The 13429-nt window shown below is 45.1% G+C and overlaps 1 protein-coding gene across 1 annotated transcript in view; it reads left to right on the top strand.

The window, feature by feature from the left end:
* The window catches only part of MYO5B (myosin VB), a 696980-nt gene that overhangs the window by 653086 nt on the left and 30465 nt on the right, over window positions 1-13429 (top strand). The window contains exons 36-37 of the mRNA XM_030192939.1: window positions 5975-6125; window positions 9373-9658. Coding sequence (XP_030048799.1) covers window positions 5975-6125; window positions 9373-9658 — 437 coding nt within the window. The remainder of the gene's footprint in view (window positions 1-5974; window positions 6126-9372; window positions 9659-13429) is intronic.

Here is a 13429-nt window from a genome sequence, read left to right as displayed (position 1 = left end):
ACACATTTTCCTATGACTAATACAATATTCCGCTAATGCTTCATACAGTATAACTCATCATAGTTTCAACTTTCCAATATCAACATCACTGAACTTCAAAATTTTTTCAACTTTTTAATAAAGCAAAGATTACCCTCCCTCCCACCCCCTACCCCACCCCACCAAGAGAGCACCACTGAGCACTACCTTTTTTTTTTTTTTTTTTTTTTTTTTTAAACACTCTCTTTACAGACATACTAGTTCGTCAGAGCGTCTATAGGAATGTACTTCCAAACAGAATGCCATTTCCCTATTTGTTGTGTATGCTCAGCCACCAGTCTCTCCATTTCACGCACATACCTCAACTTATTAAGCCACTTAGCTAGCGGGGGAACTCCCTCCCTCCTCCATTGTGAAGCTACAACCACCCTTGCTGTGCCAACCACGTGCTTAACCAAAGTTTGTTGACAGGACAATAGGCCTGCGATCCTAGCAGAAAACAGGAACACCTCGGGGGCCCAGGGCACTGTACACCCTATCCAGGTCTGCAACCTATAGTGTACCGCCTTCCAAAAGGCACGAATTTTAACACAATTCCACCATATGTGCCCCATGGTGCCCTCTTGGCCGCATCTTCTCCAACACATGCCCGAGGCAGAGAGCTTATGCATTTCTAAGGTCTACACTGGCATGGTATGGGAAAAGGGGTGGGGAAATACTACTGGAGAGGAAGAGGGAGTGCTGGGTAAGGAGGAAAGAAGGAAGGAAGGGAGAAAGAGCTGGGTTTTTTGGGAATAACCATAATATATATGTATTACTAATTACTGACAACCGTTGCAAAGTTTATTAACAATCTTTATTAAACTCTTTTTCTTTATCATTACTGCTTTTCCACTGTTGTTTGAAAACCTCCCCAATCACTATCACACATACTCATTCATATCATCCACAAACAAGCACTATAAAATAACACTAATTCATCTGCTTCGAAAGGTTATAACATACAAGATCCTCAATGCGTAAACGATTTAATGGATTTACATATATTTATTGCTTTCAATAGTCCCAGACAACACCGCGGGTTTTTCTTATAGGCTTACTTTAAGTTCACCAGAAAGTATTCCAACACCTTTAGAGCCTTTCTTCTTCAAAAGAAATCCATATAAATTTGTATCTCACAATGAACTGTGGTTTAAAATGTTCACCAATTAGTTATGTAGCCATAGCCAACTCCGGGTAGACGACCTCATTACTCTTTGCACAAAGTAATTTGTTTCTTCATAAGGTAACCACTACCGGGCCCTTACAACAAATTTCTCTCCTCTTCTCATTGAGGCAACCAAAATCAGACCCATATCTCATACATATTCATTATGGTTATTCCCCAAAAAATCAGTTCTTTCTCCCTTCCTTCATTCCTCCATATTAGTATATAAACTACGCCCATGACCCTAACGGAGTCTTCTAGGAACCAAAACAGTGAGGAGGCATACTAAGAGAGACAAGAAACACAAGGACCTTATACTCTAGAAAGAGCCTTTATTGAACAGAGTACCAATAAAATACACAAGCAGATGGCACAGGGATGAGACTCGACATAGCTGTGTTTTGGCAATAATGCGCCAGGAGTCAAAAGATCCGAAAGTATTAATCTTCAACCTTGTAATCAGCTACATATGCAATGTTGCAAAACGGCAATCAACAATGAAGCACTGCTCTTCTTCACTACGCCGCACGGCTTGCCCCTGCAGCTGCTTTTCTCTCACGTCACGCATGCTCGGTTTCAAAACCGAGCATGCGCGGCCTGAGGGGAAAAGCATCCGCTTGCTTGGCAGGTAATGTTGTGGCAGAGTGAAGAAGAAGAGCAGCACTGCAGAAGGGTCTCTTCTGTTGGCGGGGGTCTGGGGGAGATCCCCGCCAGCCTGCTGTGTCTGCTTCTCTGGGTCCTCCACAGCCAGTGGCGTACCAAGGGGGGGGCGGTGGGGGCGGTCCGCCCCGGGTGCACGCCGCTGGGGGGGGGGGGTGCCGCGCGCCCGTCTGCTCCGCTTGTTCCGTGCTCCCTCTGCCCCGGAACAGGTTACTTCCTGTTCCGGGGCAGAGGGAGCATGGAACGAGCGAAGCAGACAGGCGCATGGCACCCCCCCCCCCCCCAAGCAGGTAAAAATGCACCGGGGGGGTGACCTTTCGCCGGGGGGGGGGGGGGGGGGGGGTATGTCCTTCCGTCGGGGGGAGGTGGCCTTTCGCCGGGGGGGGGGGGGGGCACATCGGCAATCCGCCCTGGGTGTCAGCCACCCTAGGAACGCCACTGTCCCCAGCCTCCAAGGGGGCCCGGCGCCAGAGTTGTCTCTCTCCTGCTCCTGTCAGGATGCGATCACCGGGGTCCTGTCAGGAGCAGGAGAGAGAGACCCTGGCATCAGGCCTCCATGGAGGCCCGGGGAATTTTGCCCCACCTGCCCTCCCCCTTCTCGGTGGCCCTGCTTGTGTTATTTTATTGGAACTTTGTTCAATAAAGGCTGTTTGTAGAGTGCAAGGCCCTTGTCTCCTTCGATACATCTCCTCACTACTGTGGTTCCTAGTGGCAATTTCAGCCACTCTCCCCTGGATTCTATAAACGACAACTAAAGTTGCACGTGCAAATCAGCATGTGTAGCTGATCTGCGTATGCAACAAGCTCATCGGCGCCGGTAATTGGCTACGAACTAGCAATTATTGGTAGAATTTACACGCAGAGCTTTCTAAGTGTATTCTGTAAAGTGGTGCACGTAAATTCTAATACGTGGCTCTCAAAAGGGGGTGTGGCCATGGGAGGATCATGGGCATTCCTAAAAATTACATTCACTGTTAGAATATGCCCAATCTGTGCCTAAACTATGTGTGAGCATTTACACCAGGATTTAGTTGGTGTAAATGGCTGCATCTAAATTTTACTAGTGGGGATGGCCACTACTTGTATTCTATAAACTGCACCTAACTTTAGGCAAGGTTTATAGAATAGTGCTGTGTTTTTATTTAGCGCTAATTTTTGTTTTGAGCCATATATGGAATTCACCCCTATCTGAATAATCTAAAGGGTCAAAATTCAAAGCGATTTAACCTGCCAGGAGAGGCTCCTGCCTTGTTAAATTGCCTCTGCAGAACTCTGTGCTGATATTCAGTGCCACTTAACTGGATAGTGCCACTGAATATCAGCACTAACCGGCTATTCAGTGGGCCGTCTGGGGGCAGAGTCTTGGTGGAGTCAGCTCCTAACTGGAAAAGAGCTGATATTCAGCTCTTAACTGCATAAATAGCAGTCTTATCTTTGGCCATTTTAATATAACCAAATAAGGCTGAATATCAGCAATTAACCGGTTAAGTGCCAGCCGGCCGCATATACCCGGATAATTAAAGACAGTACCCAGACATGGTCTGGCATTGAATATCCAGGCATAAAGCTGGTGGCAGAGAGAGAATCTTTGCAACCTGCTGAATATTTATCCCTATGGGGGGGTGTGGCGAAACAGTGGGTTTCCAAGCCTGTGAACTGTATTCCTTATTTCATAAAGTGCATTTGCCTTTTTTGTCCAGCAGATGGTGACTGTCGTTTTGTTTTGTTTTTTTTGTAAAACTGTTACAGAAGTGATAGTTTTTTTCCTGCCTAACCTGTGAGGTAATCTTTAGTCTCAGAAAGGGAGAGGAGAGAGAAAGATCTCTTCACTGAGTCCCTATGAGCAGTTATATTTTAAAACCTTTGAGCAGCCTTAATTTCCTGAACTCCCCAGGTGCTACCCAGGTAGTAACAAGTGGTAGATTGTTTTTAACATTGATCCTTGTTTTGGTTATCTGTTCCTGCTTGCTGTACTTTTTCACCTAAATTTTTTCAAACGTTCACTGTTTTACTGTAACAATAAACTTATTGGGAGACTCGCCCAGAGGCAAGTGTAACCCAGGAGGTGGAAGGGTAGCTCAGGAGGGTGCTAGGCGTTCCATGATAGGGGGATTCCGCCTAAATGTATTCTATAAGTGGCACCTAGATTTAGGCCCGGTATATAAAATACGCTTAGTTGATATCCCAGCGCCTAAAACTATGCGCATCCATTTATACCAATGAAAACATGGCATAAATACCGTCGTATAGATTTAGGCACAGAGGGCCATATTCTATAACTGCGCACATAAATTTCAGAACACCCATGAAACGTCCATTTCCCTTCCCATCACCATGTCCCTTTTTTTCTGCATGTGTTAAAAGTTAGGCGCAGTGCATTACAGAATACGCTTAGTGAGTTGTATACATAAATTCTAATTATTGTCAATTAGTGCTCATTATTCCTTGTTAAGTGCTGTTATCAATGCTAATTAGCTTAAGTTGCGCGCGTTGTTATACAGTCTTCCTGGATTTCGGAGCAGATCTCTATGCGCGCTATATAGAATCTGGGGGTATATGTTTAGTTTAGGCCTCTTGAATAGCCACTCACTACTGCTGAAAATGACCCTTTCAATTTCAACCTAGATCAGCCGTCAATTATTGTTCAAAATAATTATTGTTTGGTTATTGTTTGGTTTCTTTCCCTATGTACATCACTTGGCATTGCTCATTGTCGTGTGCCACTTGGATGCCCAGTCTCCTAGTCCAAGGTCCTCTTGCAATAGCTCATAAGAAAATTTAACACACCTCATTATTCCTCTTTTATATATAGTCAATTACAGTAATTACATTAAAATTACTACAATAAAAAAAATTATAACACTAAGCCACTCCATCATCTAAGACCTATATAAATCCCTTATCTACCCTGTTCCATCTACACCATCCAAAAATAGTTCACCATCCACCACTTAATTACCAGCTACATATATACACCCTTATAACTGCCATTAGTACCGGTCCCTCACCATCTACTATCAGGGTAGACACCAACATCAGAATAGGGCATCACTCCTGTTCACTGAAGGCCTGCAGACAAGGTAAGATGCACTTGGCTACAGCTACCCTCCTTATGCAACCTCCAACTTTTTGCTGGCCAGATTAGGTACGTCAAGCTCCATCTCTGGCCATCTTCAAATCTAAGCTAAAAGCCCACCTTTTTGATGCTGCTTTAAACTCCTAACCCTTATTCATCTGTTCAGAACCCTTACTTTATCATCCTCACTTTAATATTCCCTTATCACTTGTTTGTCCTGTTTGTCTGTCCTAATTAGATTGTAAGCTCTGTTGAGCAGGGACTGTCTCTTTATGTTCAAGTGTACAGCGCTGCGTACATCTAGTAGCGCTCTAGAAATAAGTAGTAGTAGTAAAATACCCTAAAATCTAGGATTCGCTTTTTATATCTTAAACATTTATCAAATTTTTAATGCAACAAAATATTTTGTGCTAAAAAAAACATTTGTGCTCAGAAATCATAACCATGCATAACATGTCACCTAAGGGCTTGAAGCACCCAATTTCCATCATAGCACCCCGATACCATCAGTATTCAGCAGTCTCTTAATTTTATATTATTGTTTCAATATCCCCACTGTATCAGTCAAAGATGAACATAACTTAAGCTTGAAATCCTTAAATGGCTCCCTTCATCTTCATCAAAATGCTGAATCTGAAATGCTGGGCTTTCTTCAGTCAGAAAACAGTCTCCATGCACATACCTCCGGAACATAGGTACACACATTTATGCCAGCTGTATGGCTCGCATAAATGCTCATGCCTAATCGCATACATGCACATATACCCAGTACTCTAGGCACCTACTTCCCTTTACAGAATATGTGCCCATCAGGTGCCTAGTTATAAAATTACCCCATTATGCTTGCATTATTCAAAAATATATCAAGAAAACAATATGATGCAAGCCCATGAAAGAAAATGCCTTGCCTTTGTACCAGTTGATATGCTCAACGCAACTGTTAAAGCCTTATTCAACTGACTGCTGTAAGAGGAATCTCTTTTTTGTAATTTGTGAATGAAATGCAAACAAGCCTGGGCTGCCTTTGAAATCATACGCATCTTCTTTTTCAGGGCTTCATGACCAAGAACACTCCCAAGCAGATTGAGCACTGTCTCAAGAACTTTGACCTCACAGAGTATCGCCAAGTCTTGAGTGACCTCTCCATTCAGATCTATCAGCAGCTCATAAAGATAGCTGAGGGCATCCTGCAGCCCATGATAGGTAATGCCGCATCAACCGTTGCCAAGTTGTTGATTCATGTGTCATGCTATCAGGACATGGAGATAGGTGCACCATTTTGATGTAACATGGATGATATTTCTAAATGTGTTAGGGCCACTTCTCTGATGTTAGTGGCAGAAAATACCAATAGCTATTCAGACACTACATGCTGTTTATTTTATTTTATTTTTAATTTGGCTCACACCTTTTTCAGGCTTAGCCCTAGGGGATTTACATTCAAGCAGTGGCGTTCCTAGGGGGGCTGACACCTGGAGCGGATCGCCGATGCGCCCCCCCCCCCCCGGTGCAGCGCCCCCCCCCCCCCCCCCCCCGGCAAAAGAACCCGCCCCCCCCCCCGGTGCACGCCACTAGGGGGGGGGGGGGTGCCGCGCGCCGGTCAGCTTCCTTCGTTTCCATGCTCCCTCTGCCCCGGAACAGGTTACTTCCTGTTCCGGGGCAGAGGGAGCATGGAAACGAAAAAGTTGACCGGCGCGCGGCACCCCCCCCCCCCCCAGTGGCGTCCACCCGGGGCAGACCGCCCCCACTGCCCCCCCCCTTGGTACACCACTGCATTCAAGTTCTTTGTGTTTCCCTGTCCCTGGAGGGCTCACAGTCTTTTTTGTACTTGAGGCACTAGAGGGTTAAGTGACACGCCCAGATTTACAAGGAGCTACAGTTTCCCTCTTGATAGCCAAGGGATGGGAAGAAGGGTAGGTCTTCTCTATGACTTGAACTGGTATGTGCCATTTGTCCCAGCAGGATCATCCTCTTCCCCTGCACAGCTTACTGCAACAGTCCAATGATATTCCTGGATTCCAGTGCCCAGGAGACCTTCACTGCCAGCTGAGCCAAGGGGGCCAGTTCCCCTTCAGTGCTTATATATTCTGATTTATGGGGAGGACAAAACTGAGACTGACCACCTGCAGAGATTATGAGCCTCCATCTTCATTTAGATCTCCAAAAGAAAATTCCCCATAGTGTTTCCCTTTGAAAATTTGGGCAGTGGTAGAAGAGTGAGTCCTGTATACCTGCTTGGACATCCAGCATGCTTAGTTTTCAGCCACACAGTTTAGCCATATAAATAGTTATTGCCCCTCCCCATATATAAAATTGAGACAATACGCCTTATGATTTCACTAGAGAGAATGTAGATTACTGCATAGAACAATAGTCTGAGAATCAGGGAAGCCAGGGTTCACATCCAGCTTCTGTAAAGCAGAGCCGGCAATGATGTTATGAAGTCATGAGCATAAATTTTATCCCGAAGCAGTGATAGTGAAACAAGGGCCTTCGTTGGAGCAAATATGCAGGGATGCAATAGATCTAGGAGAGAAGTGCACCAGTGTTTTCCCAAATTTTTAGAGGTGTGGCCATTTGCTCTGTGTGCAGATTGAAGGGCCTTAGTCGCGCCTCGTAGGCCAACACCCTCCCGCCAAAATCCTCCGGCGGCCTGTCCCTCATCGCGATCGCCACACAAAATCTCCAATTTTTTATTCCATTCCATTTAATAATTTCCTGTTCATAGTTCTCTAGGCTTTCATATTTCCCCACTCTCAAATCGGGAATCCATCATCTTAAAGCCAAAGTAAAGTTTATAATCCCACGTGTTACTAACCGCTTTTTCCGTCTTGTATGTCCTGCGTTTAAACCTGCGTGGGTGATCCTTGTTGATTCAGGTATCCCCGAGCCGCCTCTGGCGTTTCAAAAATAGTAGCTTTGCCATCAGAAAAGATCTTAAGCTGAGCTGGATACTGCACATGCTTCTGATGCAGAGCTGAGCAAATTGGGGAGTATGCCTTGCGAAGCAGTGAAACCTTCGCCGAGAAGTCTTGAAAACAAAGAATGGAGGTATTATTATATTTTAATGGACCTCTTGACCGTATAGCTCGCAAGATCTCCATTTTGTGCGCATAGTTTAATCATTTGCAGATAACGATTCGTGGTCTTGAGTCCCCACGCCTTTTGGGCCCAATTCTATGTGCACACTCAATACGTAGCGGGCCCGCTGTAGATTGCAGCTGAAGCGACTTAGTCAGCCAGTCTTCTAGAAAAGTCCGCAATTCAGCATCTGAGATTGTTTCTGGTAGGCCCACCAGTCGTATATATTCCCTCTACGAGATCTGTTCTCTATATCGTCCATTTTTTCTTCTAATTCCATTACCTTCTTTTGCAGCGTATCTTTCTCCGTGGTAATTTGTTGCACCCAGTCTTCCAGCTCTGACAGTCTCTGGCAGGAGGATGTGAACTCACCTTTGATTTCTTCCATTTTACCATCCAGCGATTCCAACTTGTCAGCTGCTGGAATTTTTTGTCAAGCGAGTAGTTTAAAGCTTGTGTGACTTCCGTCACAATTTCGGCTACCCATGCGGAGCTCACCGTTTGCGGGTTGCCGCCATCTGCCTCCGCCATCTTGCCCGATTCTGATACCTTGAGTTTCTCTCCTTGTTTTCTCATAGATTTAGACGCCATCGGGTTCTCAATCTCGCACTGCGATTGCAGTTCCTTCTATAATCAGTTAGCGCTTTCTTCCGTTTTGGAATTTCTCGTGCACTTATACCATCAGGATCGTTTCTTCATTCGGGGCCCGGGAGCTCTCCTCTCCCACGTCTGGTCCTCAGCGTGGCATCACGTGACCATCTTGCACCAGTGTTTTAATGTATTGCTGATTTGGGCTATTTTCATTTACTGATGTAGAAGAGTTTTTGACAAATGAATATAATTCATAGCTCAGTGGCATAACATCTAATGAGAACTATTGAGTGGAGGAGTAACTTAATGGTCAGTGCTGTGGTCTGAGAACCCAGCAGGTAACCCAGTTCAATTCCCACTGCTGCTCCTTGTGACCCTGAGCAAGTCACCTAACCCTCTACTGCCCCAGGTACACAACATAAGATTATGAGCCCACTAGAGACAGAGAAAGTACCTGTATATAATATGTAAACTGCTTTGTTTATACCACAGAAAAGTGGTATACCAAATCCCTTTCCCTTGCCTATCTGTACTTTGTTTAGCAAATATTGTGATCTATCGAGTGACTTGCTGGTCAGATATTTGCTTCACTTTTAGTTGGTATTAATTTGGGTAAATCATGTCATTTGCCATTGCTGTAGATGTTAATGGTGGCAAGTGTCATATCTGGACACTTGTCACCATTATACAGCACTGCTTATCCCCAGGAGCATTATAAGAATAAGTGTTATTTTATATTGCCACACTGGCTCACAGACATTCATTTTTCCCTTTCCAGTATCGGCAATGTTGGAGAATGAGAGTATCCAGGGTTTGTCTGGGATGAAGCCCATGGGTTACAGAAAGCGCTCCTCCAGCATGGCAGACAGTGACAACTCTTACAACCTGGAGGCTGTCATTCGTCAGCTGAACGTGTTCAACAGCATCATGTGTGACCATGGGCTGGACCCAGAGATCATCCAACAGGTCTTCAAACAGCTCTTTTATATGATCAATGCAGTGGCACTGAACAACCTGCTGCTGAGGAAGGATGTCTGCTCCTGGAGCACCGGCATGCAGCTCAGGTACTGCACCTGTATGTACTTACTAATACTATACACTCAGTGAATCGACGCTTGTACACTCACAACCGATGAATCATTTTATGTCTATATATGCTTTATGTGAGAGGGAAAACCTCATACTGCTGTGGCCACACTTGGTTAACTCTAACCAATACAGTTTTTTATAGTGGGCAGTGGTGTTCCTAGGGGGGCTGGCACCCGGGGCGGATCGCCGATGCGCCCCGCCCCCGTCCTCCGTTGTTCCATGCTTCTTCTCTGCCCCGGAACAGGAAGTAACCTGTTCCAGGGCAGAGAAGATGCATGGAACAATGGAGGACAGGCGCGCGTGGCACCCCCCCCCCCCCCCCCCCCCCCGGCGGCGTGCACGCGGGGTAGACCGCACCCACCGCCCCCCCCTAGGAACGCCACTGATAGTGGGCACACAGTAAAAAGTAATCATGGGTAAAAAAAAAAACTCTCATTAATCTCTTCAATTAATGTTGTGTGGCGATTCAAAATAATCAGAAGCCACTTATCTTAATGAAACTGTGCTTCGCTGCTCTGCAGACACGTTCCACGAGTGAGGTCCCGACGGACCTGTTTCGCTGTCACTTTCTCAAAGGTCGTCACCATCTAACCTGTGCCCTGGGAGCTGCAATTCCCACTTACTTCCGTACTTAGTAATACAGCAAATGACACCATGCTAGCTACACTTCACAAATATTCTGCATTTGTCAGGGTTCTCCAGACTGTGTGTTACCATTCCGATTAGATATATTGTCTGAACTCTCTCAAATCTTCCATTCCATTCCCAGCTTTTATATTCCACAAATTTCCCTTAGGAATCATAGCGGTTTACAATAAAGATTCAATTACAACTTAATTCATAAATCAAAAATACTTATCAAATAAAGTTTTCAAAGCTTTTCTAAACTGGAAATACTCCACTATACCTCAAAGTTGAGTTGGAATCGAATTCTATAACTTATCTGCGTAACAGCTAAAATAAATATTTAAAAAATGTTTGTAATGAAACTTGTTAACCGCTGGAAGATTTAGTTCAGTGAATAATTAAACCTAGAAGGCCAACAAGATCAAGAATAACACTAAAAATATATGCTCCAAAGGGCAGCAACCAGAAACAATCTTACAAATCGTACAGACAACCTTAAAATTTATTCTGGCCCTAACTGGTAACCAATGCAAACTCCTCAATAAAGGAGTAACATGTTCAAAGTTTTTGCAGCCAAAAATTAATCTGGCTGCACAATTTTGCAGGAATTTTAACCTCATCTGAAGGGACTAATTAAACCAGCATATAAAGAACTACAGTAATCTGTTTGTACCAATGCTATAAATTCAACAGAAAAAAAAATGATGATCTAATTGCCCTAAATTGCCTTAGTTTGAAAAATATCTTCTTACTTAAATTATTAACCTGATGTTCTATTGCTAATTGTGAGTCTAATATAAAGCACAAAATCCTAGAAGTTTCCAAAGCCAAACTCTCCCCTATCTGAAAAGTAACATTTTTTGGAAAATTAACTAGGGAAGTACAAAAATAGAGTAATTTCATTTTAGCGGTGTTCAGTTTTAACAAATTTTGTGATGCCCAAGAATACGTTTTTTCAGTACATTCTAAAATTACACTTTTTATATTACTAATAGTAGACGGTAATGATAATAAAAATATCATCAGTGTATGATGGCGCATAAGAGGAATATAAAAAATTCCCCAAGAAATTCATAAAGATATTAAACAATATAAGAGACAAAAAGTACATAAGTAATGCCACACTGGGAAAAGACCAAGGATCCATCGAGCCCAGCATCCTGTCCACTACAGCGGCCAATCCAGGCCAAGGGCACCTGGCAAGCTTCCCAAACGTACAAACATTCTATACATGTTATTCCTGGAATTGTGGATTTTTCCCAAGTCCATTTGAAACAGGTGGGAAATCAGGAGACGAAAGGCAAATTTTGGTTCCAAACAAGGCAACTTTATTGCTAGCAAGTGAACAGCACCGAGTAGCCTCGGGACACTGTGTGTCATAAATCATCTGACGCTTACATTTATACTTCCCTACTGGGCCTGCGCACTTGGCCCCTTACACGTCATACCTGTCATGCGCAGTAAACATCTGTAGTTCTTACAGTACAAAATTGTAGTCCCAGTACGTACACACGTCATAACACTGAAATGATACTGGCAAGAAAAACGAAACTTAGCAGCTTATTCTTCACACACACACAATGCTCCTTTCTAGCACAGGAGATAAGGTTCGGCTCAGGAATGCAGGGGGGTGTCAGCACCCTCCAAGGTCGTCTATTCAGATGGCGTTGCTACAGGCAAGCTGGTCTTGTATAGGCCTTGCTAACTACTGTTACAAGCTATATGTCTAATAGCCCTGCATTCTGTGTTTTCATTAGTAAACAGCAACTTCTTTCATTAGTAAACAGTAAAACTGGATAAGGCACAAATGTCCAGTGCAGTAATAAGGTGTGGCCAAACAGCCAAAAGCAGAGGTAGAGTGCATAAGTAAAAGTCCATCAGTAGGCACAAAACATGAGATTGTCCTGTTGCTCAGTAGTATTCAGGTAGTACCGGCGTTCCACCCTTCATTCCCCCCTTTTGATACTTGAACATCCATTCTGGTGGAGAGTATCACCTCCATGAACCCTGAAAAGGAAAGAAAGGACAAGGATAGTTAGCGAGGGAGGCAACAAGCGAGCCCTAAGCCCTTGCGCAGCCGTTGGTTGCTTCGCCGGGGTTGAGACGGAGGGCCCCTAGTGGAATCCCCCCCCCTTTGTATCCGGTCTTATGCTGACACAAGGGTACTGGCCCATTAAGTGACTCAGGAGGTGAAAGGTGCACGTCAGCCACAAGGTGCTTCATCGTCAGCTTCATCAGACTGGGGAATGGGGGAGTACATCTGGAGAGCCATAAGTTGGGCAGCAGCACGGCGGTCAGCGATGCTTTCCATGGTGGAGCGGAGACACCTGAAAACTAAGGGGAGAGACAAAGGTATTATTAGGCAAGACAGCAAGAACAGGCCACCCATGACGAGGAGGCCTTGCAGGCTCCCGGAGGTTGGGAGCCAGCTGGTGAGGGAGGAAGTCCAATCCCACGCACTGTTCCAGGTCTGGACGGGGACGTGGGCTAGTTTGACCATCCGGTCAGTTATCTCCCTGATGACATGGCTCTGGTCATCAATCTGTAAGCAGCAATTACTGAGGTTAAACTTGCCACACACCCCGCCCTCCTGGGCTAAGAGGTAGTCAAGAGCCAAGCGATTTTGGTAGACGGCGGTAATGAGCTTAGTGTTCTGTCGAGCTAGGATATTGAGGGCCAGGGCAGAATCGTTAGTGAGGATTTCGAGTACGGCCTGTAGGCGAATAATGCGATTCAGCATGTAGATAGGGGTGCGGTACCCGTAGGTACCATCTTCAGCCCATGTGGCCGGTCCATAGTAGTGAATGATACGTTCAGGCGGCCACTCGTTGTCCTTCCAGTCTCCAATCTGGACTTTGGGCTTGATGATTGGGAAAGACCGTTTTCGTCGGGTAGGGTTATCAGGCCCCTTTTCCACGTATAGGGGGATTCCCAGAGTTTCGCCGACTTGTATGGGCAGAAGGAAAAAACTAGGTCGGACCGTGCCCAAGAGGCAGGTACCGTACCAGCGGGTCGGGAGTTGTTCATAGGCCCTGCGTCCGCAGATATAGTAGTAGCCCGCCGGGGCTACCCACTTGAGGGAGGCGTTCCCTCCGTATGTCCATGTCGTGTTTAAGGTG

The sequence above is a fragment of the Microcaecilia unicolor genome, chromosome 2, assembly GCF_901765095.1.
Source record: "Microcaecilia unicolor chromosome 2, aMicUni1.1, whole genome shotgun sequence".
Lineage (NCBI taxonomy): Eukaryota > Metazoa > Chordata > Amphibia > Gymnophiona > Siphonopidae > Microcaecilia > Microcaecilia unicolor.
This window is presented reverse-complemented; position numbering and strand designations above follow the sequence as displayed.